Raw genomic sequence first — 8,434 nt, 5'->3', positions numbered from 1 at the left:
CATCGCGTTTTAGATAATTTTTTTAGTGAAATGGCGTTTTCAATTTTTGCAATTAACGTTTTTAAGCGCTGTGATCTTTTTGTGCTTGTGTTAAAAATACGTAAAGTTCCTCAAATACATAAAAAAAGTATCAGCGACAATTGCACTAGCTCCGCAGCGGTGTTCTAAAGCGGTATTTAAGCGATGTGCCTGACAGGGAATAAAAATATCACGATGGCCAACCTTTTCTGAAATTTTTTGTTGAGTGCCATTGAATCTACCTGACCTCGAAGCAGCGAAATCGAATGATTGAAATGCTAACTTTGATAAGTCTATATTATTTACATTCAATATTTTAATAATGTCATTAGAAGTCGCTTCACCAGTTTTACTTTCAACTTCAATGACACTTAACAATCTTTCTTTCGGACACCCACCTTTATCTACAAATCTCACGACTATTGATAAAATTTCCTTGTTTGAAACATCAGGTGTGTGATCCGCCATAATGGTAAAAAATGGAGCTTCATTTATTTCAGATACAACTTTTTCTTGAACTGATTTCCCTAAAAGTTCAATAAATTCGTTTTGAGAAGGTGCACTTAAATAGGTTATGTGATATGTTTTTTGGGGTCGCACCACTCTGGCACTTTGTGCCATTGTATCGGTTTTTTAATCGCGGTGCGATCCCTTTAGACACACATTTATTAATACTAATATTATTTTGTAAAACTTAATGGGGTCTAATAAAGAAATTTGAATTTGAATTTGAATTGAATATGGTCTCATTTTAGAATCATCAATCCATTTTTTTAAATTAAATTGTGTCTTGACATAAGTTCAACTATTTTACAAAAGTTTCCTTCTTTTTCGATATGCCCATGAAACGCTAAACCCTGCCCAGCCAACATTCGTGTAACATCAAATAATATTTTGACTACATTAGTATTATGATGCAGGATTCTATTTTGTTCAATCATAAGATTTCGTTTATTTTTCTCAAGAAGGATATCAATATGGATGGATTTAACTAGAAAATGGCAATAATCTGATAATGCAGATTTATGTGCATTAAAACTGTAATTTACCGCTTTTCTTTGACCCTGAAGATTTCATTTTTCGCTACCGCCTTATCTAAGTTATTTGAAAAAATTATTTCAAAACAAATTTATGTTTTTCTCCAGACGAATAATGTTCTACCATATATTTAATCCGGTTTTCGACCAAGCCACGGAATTACAACAGCACTTCTTAAGGTTGTTGACGATATTGCATATGCTATGGATAGGTCGATGTGCACAATTTTAGTTCTACTTGATCAAAGCAAGGCCTTTGATCTGGTTAACTTCGAGTTAATGCTGGCTAAGCTTAACTTTATTGGATTTGATGGTGCTGCTCTGGCCTGGTTTAAGGATTACCTATACGGGAGATGTCAACGTGTTACAGTAAATAATTCGCAGTATTCAACTTTAAAAAGAAACTTTTAGCGGTGTTCCCCAGGGTAGTATCCTCGGTCCTCTGTTGTTTTTGTTGTACACATTTGACCTGCCTAAAGCAATAAGTAACTCTCAAATGCATATGTATGCGGATGACGTCCAAATATATTTAAGCACGCACATTGTCCAGGCTGAGCATACTGTAAACATGGTTAATGACGATCTAGTTTCTTTTGATTCGTGGTGTAAAAATTTTCAAATTTCAGTGGTCAACTTTAGCAAAACAGTTGCTCTTTGCATTGGTGGTTTAACTAATATAACACTAATTTCAAATAACCATATGTTAAGTATTAACGGTAACACTATTGAATGGGTTGAATCGGCACGGAATTTGGAAGTTTATTTCGATAGCAGTCTTACTGTCTACTCTTACTTTCAAAAATATTGTACTGAAGTGTATAAAAGATCTATGTATAGATTAAAATGTCTCTATAGCCTGAAATATCAATTAGATGAACAAACCAAATTATTATTGGTTAAATCACTTATCTATCCACACATTGATTACTGTAGCCAGGTTTACTATAATTTTTTGCCAAACTATAGTTGCATAAAATTACAAAAAAATCAAAATGCATGTGTGAGGTTTGTGTGTGGGGGGGGACTTGCCGTACGGGTTACACATATCTCCCTTTCATTGTTCCTATTTGGAACAACTAAAAGAACCAGGAATTTCCTTGGAATATTATGTCAATATTTGTATATGATATTGTTGTATAAAGATATTGTTGTTTAGAAATTGTATTCTTGATTATTTGTATAAGCTAATTGTAAAAAGATCACAAATACATGAAAGATGCGTTAAAACTGATTCATTCTCTATTCCGCGGCACTTTTCATCTAAATATAAGGGTTGTTTTTCGTACATGGTTTAACAAAATTTTGGAATTGTTGGTGTTGCCACTATCATTATTTAAAAAAGAGATTAGGTGTCGTCAATTTACATGTATAGGGGAGGTCGGGGCATGATGACGAACGGGGCAAGATGACGAAGTACTGATTTAAAGAAAACTGTACATCCTAAAAATCCCATTTATTTTTCTATAAATTCCTTTAGGTGTATAATACGTCGGGTTACACATAGATGGAGCTATAGGCTTTGCATCGGGTTTAAAAAATCATAACCGCTTTTCACACCTGTTAGATGTAAACATCCAGCTCCAGAAAATAAGCAATTTCGCAGGTTTAAAGAAAAATAGAAGCCCCTTTCATAGTTAATCTTGATTATTGTGGACATTTTAAATATTAGAAGGTAAGATACAACCTAATTTCACTTAATTAATAATTTAATTTTTGCTGTTTTCTAAAAAATGTTTCCTGGGGCAAGTTGACGGAGGCAAGATGACGAATTCGTCAACTTGCCCCACTGTGTATAAAATTAGTTAAATTCATTTTTTGATGTTTTTAGATGGTAAGAACTTATAAACACCGTACAGATAGACGCTCTTGGTCAGAAGACGTGCTTATTGCCGCGTTGCACTCTATTTTGCACGACCATAAGTCAGTTAATGCTGCCAGTATTGAGCATGGAATCCCGGAAGCAACATTAAGACGTTATATAAAAAAGCAAAATAACAACGAACCAATTCCTCTTAGTGGTGGGAGATTCAGAAGAACGTTTTCTGATGCTCAGGAAGCTCAGTTTGTGACCTACCTAACTGACCTGAGTATTAGAGCATTTGGAATTACATCAGTACAATTTAGAAAACTAGCCTACGAATTCGCTGAACTTAACAACATAAACCATCAGTTCTGCAAAACCACAAAATTGGCAGGCACGGACTGGCTTAAGTCGTTCATGAGTAGACATAGGATAAGTCTTAGGACCCCAGAGTCGACTTCGCTGGGACGATTATTCGGATTTAATAAAGTTGAAGTAACTAGATTTTTTGAGTTACTTAGAGAAACTAGATTAAAATACAATTTTACTGCTGACCGCATTTATAATGCAGATGAATCGGGATTATCAACGGTTCCCAATAAAAAGCCAAAGATTTTATCGCCCACTGGTTCTAGGAGAGTATCAAAAGTTGCTAGTGGTGAGCGTGGAAAAAACACCACCGTTGTATGTGCCATGAACGCCCAAGGGAGCTACGTTCCACCCTTTTTTATTTTTGGAAGAGTTAGGATGCGACCAGATCTTTTAAATGGATGTCCTCCAAACTCTGCTGGTATAGCTCAACCCAGTGGATGGATGAATACAGAAGCCTTTGTCCTATACCTTAAACATTTCGTGAAATTTGTTCGCCCAAACACAGAGACACCCGTATTGTTGATCGTTGACAATCACTCGTCTCACACTTCACTGGAAGCTATCAATTATTGTAGGGATAATGGAGTGGTTATGTTGGGACTACCCCCGCACAGTACCCACCGCCTACAACCGTTGGACGTTGGGTTTTTTGGACCTCTCAAGACTTTCTATAGCCAGACTTGTGATAACTATTTGGTAAACCACCCGGGAAAACAAATCACCGATAAAGAAGTTGGTAGGTTGTTCGGGCAAGCTTATCTAAGGGCTGCAACTGTGGGAACAGCTATAAAAAGTTTTTCCGCTTGCGGCATTGAGCCTTTTAATGCTGAAATCTTTGGAGATTCCGATTTTGCGCCTTCTATGGTGAGTGAGAGGCACGTAACTGCGGACAACGAGTTCTTAAGCAGTGACGATGAACCACTAGCAGTTCCTGGGTCTTCAGGCTCAAATAGAATTGATCAAGCCAAAACAAAAAACAATGAAATACAAGATGGTAAACCACCAGCGGTTTTCAACAAAACTGAGCCAGAAAAGCTTGTGAATTTAATTCTCCCAGGACCCTCAGGATTGAATAAAATGGATTCTGCAAAGAATAAAAACTATGAAACACCAGATGTTGAACCCCCATTGCTTTCCAAAAAAAATCAGCCGGCAAGGTCAATGAATTTGTCCCTTCCTGGACCTTCAGGCCTACAGCAAAAAAAATCTGCAAAAAACAATGAAGCACAAGCTCTTGGCACTATGAGTTCATCCAGCTCCAGTCAAACAATCTCTAATGTTGATAGTCGAGTTACGCTACTTGAAATGAGACCCTTTCCCAAATATACACGTCCCATAAAAACTACCAAAAGAATTAAACAAAGGGCTTCTGTTATCACCTCAACACCCAACAAAGAAGAACAGGAAAGAAAAAACAATGAAAAAAACTTAAAAGAAATTAAAAGAAGGAAGGTTGATTCTGTGAAAGTCAAGAGAAATGTATTTCAAGAAAATCGTGAAAAGCAGGTAGGAAAGAAGAAGAAAACTAATGACATTTTTTGTCCTGGCTGCCAGGAATCCTATATTGAGCCTCCTACAGAAGACTGGATTCAATGTAACACGTGCGAGAGTTGGTGGCACGAGTCGTGCACAGCCTACGAAAAAGATGGCACATATACCTGCGACATTTGTTTATAATCGTCATCGTGCCCCTATAGGCTCGTCATCTTACCCCGGTACTGGGGCAAGTTGACGAAAATGCACTTTTTTGTTTTTTTCTTTATATTTTTTCAAGAGTATACTTTTATTTTGTTTTTTATGTTTTATTATGTACCTGAATAAATGTACTAACAGATGAAATGGGATCTTTTTTTTTAAACCCGTTAGTTCATGTTTTGGAGCCTTTTGTATTTTACTTCGCCAACTTGCCCCGATCTCCCCTAGTCTTTTTTTATTTGGATTTCGTTTCTAGTGGATATATTTTATTTTTTCTTACTATTAAACTACCATTACTTTTTTATTATGTTTTTATTTGTATTTTGGATATTATTGTACATTATTATTAATATCGAGAGGTGGTTGGGTTTATAATGTATGTATTTTTTTGTATTTCTATATTAAGTATTTGTTTGCTGTATATTTTGTTATTTCTGGGTGGAGTGGAAAAGTGGCTTTACGCCAAATCTCTTACCCTTTGTGTACAATAATGTATTGTAATGCATTTTTACACAATAAATCATTTTTATTTATTATTTATTTATTTATTACCATTCTAAGATCAAACAGGATGTAAGAACACGAAGGAACTCATGTTGATAATGTTGGAGAGGCTTTTAAAAATAAAAGCGCTGCTGTTAGCTGCCATAACATCTATACCTCAAGCAACTGAATTTTTAGAAACTGCAGAGTGGCAAATAATAGCAGTATTGAGTGCGTATTGTTGTTAAAACCTATTGAAGATATAACTACAGTTTTATCGGGCGAGAAATATCCTACCATCTCCATGGTGCCTCCTTTAATTAGGGGCCTACAAGTTTCTTTAAAAAATAAGGTACCGTAACCGTAGTACTCGATTCTACATCTAGGAGACTCGAACATCTTGAATGTAACAAAAGGCCAGGTGGCCAAATCTACTATATTAGATCCCCGCTTTAAAAAATTAGCATTTTGTGTTTCGCGAAATGCAAATAATGCACAAACATTAGTTTATGAAGAGTTAGTTTCTATTTTATCGGTGTAAAGTGAAGAAGAAATACCAAGCGCTTCCGTCGATACTTCTACTTCTACCATGGAAGCCGAAACCTTGAATTCAATTTGGACATTTCTAGGCAATCAAGTGAAACACTCGAAGTCATATATTACATCAAATGTCACGGGGACAGTGATGTTCGTCAATATTTAGAGCTGCCATATTTATTGAGATAAAGTAACCCGCTGGTTTTGGAAATCTCATTCAGGAATTTTTCCAGATCTTTACCGCCTACCTTATTAGGAATAATAAGGGAGTAAAGCCTCATTGCTACCTGTGATGTCTAAGATTGCCGATAAGTACATGGCGTATTAGTATGGTAAAATGTAGTAGGTATAGCAAAATTTCTTGAACAGAATAACTGCTTAACTGAAGCCTATTTAGGTTTAGAAGCGGAAAAAAACACTGAATTTAATTGGAAACATGCTTGATTCTTTTGATAACCATTTCGAATTTATTAATATTAATTGTATTATGTCATTATTAGGACAATTATTAAATTTTATTAAATTTTACTTGTGATAATTTAGTATTTAATATTTGAAATAAAACTACTTAGTTGAGTGTTCCAAATTACACTGACTTTTATTCTTCGTATTAAATATAAATTTCATAAAATAACATGATGTAAAATAAACTAAGTATTACATTCCACATTCGTATAAATATACGTTATTTACATTTTTTTACGAACTACTAAAATATTTGAATATCTAATTCAAATAATAGAAATTTCACACATTTATTACAATTAATAAAGACCAAGTGAAGACATTATATAATGAATCATGACTAGCTGCTGTAAGAGCTAGTACATCCAGAACCGAGTCCAGAACTTTTAATAAACCAGTCTGTGATAAAGACCCAAATAAGCCTTGCAAGAGTTGTGGTTATAAACATAAGTTTTGAAATAAGTACCCTGCTGCTGGAAAAACCTGTGCAAATGCCAAGGTCGTGACTATTTTGCCAAGGTGTGTCCAAATAAAAGTGAAAGAAATGACAGTCATAGAAATAAAGTCTACAAGAAGAAAGTTAATTGTGTAGACAAATAGTCAAGCTCTGAGTCAACTGAAGAAAGCGACCATGAGTTTTGCACAAGTGCAATCAACTCAAGTGGCAGAAGTAAAAGTAAAAGTAACACAGAAACTATGTGGACAAAGGAAATGTGGATCAAGGGTAAGCCTATAACATTCAAGCTAGACACAGGAGCAGAGGTATGCACACTACCTTTAAATGTTTAAATAAAATTGCCCCCGGGGTTACCTATACGCAAGACAAATATTACATTGATGTCTTACGGTAACCCAAATTTTAAACAACAATGTTTTGGTGAAGTAGTGCTAGAGTGCAAAGTGAAAGAGTGTGTAGAAAAAGTTCCTTTTGTTGTAGTTGGGTTTGGTTTGGTTTGGTTGCGACACAGGAGTTCTTATTCCATTCTATCGTTGAGAACATCTAGGAACCGTACCAGACAGTATAAGATGTGATGGTTGACTATTCCGTGCGCTTCGCTGCATTTGACATGGTTGGCTGCGCTCATATAGGTATAAATAGCAAGTTTTTAAGAATTACGATCATTGTTATCCTATCTGCGACTGCCTGCTTTTTTGGTCAGATAGTGAGCAGAGTGATGAAGAAAATAGAACAGCCTCTACAGGAAGAGCAGCAGCAAACAGGAAGTGAGTGGAGTGATGAGGATATGCAAGAAAAACAGCCTTCTACGAATAGATCTGCAATACTGAAAGGTAAAAATGGCTATGAATAAATGACTGAACATCGTGAAAGTAGAGGAACAACAATAAGGAATATTGTGTCCATTATGCCAAGTCCTAAAGGAGAGGCTCGCAGCGTGAAAACCCCACTTGAAGCTTTGTCACTTCTATTTGATCAAGAAATTTTGGACAAAGTTGTTCTCCATACTAACGAAGAAATTACAAGAAAGAAAAGCACTTTGGACAATTACCCTGTACATATACAGTCTTACCACCGCAATACAGATTTATTAGAAATTCGTACCGTTTGGACTTCTGTATTTATCTGGAGTTAAAAAGTCAGCAAATTCAAGTACTGATGAATTGTGGTCAAATAGATATGGTACATCTTTGTTCAGGACAGCAATGTCAAAAAATCGGTTCAAATTTTTGTCATCTTGCCTATGATTTGACGACAAAGGAACCCGACAAGAGCGGCGAACGAATGATATACATTATTATTAATATCGAGAGGTGGTGGGGTTTATAATGTATGTATTTTTTTGTATTTCTATATTAAGTATTTTTTTGCTGTATATTTTGTTATTTCTGGGTGGAGTGGAAGAGTGGCTTTACGCCAAATCTATTACCCTTTGTGTACAATTATGTCTTGTAATGCATTTTTACACAATAAATAATTTTTATTTATTTATTATTTATTTATTTATTACCATTCTAAGATCAAACAGGATGTAAGAACACGATGGAACTCATGTTTGATAATGTTGGA

At 35.3% G+C, this 8,434-nt stretch overlaps 1 protein-coding gene across 1 annotated transcript; it reads left to right on the top strand.

The window, feature by feature from the left end:
• The first annotated feature begins 1,259 nt into the window (after window positions 1-1,259).
• On the top strand, window positions 1,260-4,905 carry LOC115889596. The gene is made up of 2 exons (XM_030909647.1): window positions 1,260-1,424; window positions 2,884-4,905. Exons 1-2 carry the CDS (start codon window positions 1,260-1,262, stop codon window positions 4,903-4,905), a joined length of 2,187 nt encoding a protein of 728 aa, XP_030765507.1.
• The last annotated feature ends 3,529 nt before the right edge of the window (window positions 4,906-8,434 follow it).

The sequence above is a fragment of the Sitophilus oryzae genome, unplaced genomic scaffold (genome assembly GCF_002938485.1).
Source record: "Sitophilus oryzae breed Bouriz unplaced genomic scaffold, Soryzae_2.0 scaffold_815_pilon_pilon, whole genome shotgun sequence".
NCBI lineage: Eukaryota > Metazoa > Arthropoda > Insecta > Coleoptera > Curculionidae > Sitophilus > Sitophilus oryzae.
Note: the sequence above shows the minus strand (reverse complement) of the source record. Positions and strands in the feature narration are given on the sequence as shown.

What these genes read in the sequence shown, in the direction of transcription:
- LOC115889596 (XM_030909647.1), top strand. Translation starts at nt 1,260, where the DNA reads ATGGATAGGTCGATGTGCACAATTTTAGTTCTACTTGATCAAAGCAAG. An exon ending in GGAGATGTCAACGTGTTACA is followed by an intron (nt 1,425 to 2,883) that starts GTAAATAATTCG and finishes TGATGTTTTTAG; the next exon opens with ATGGTAAGAACTTATAAACA.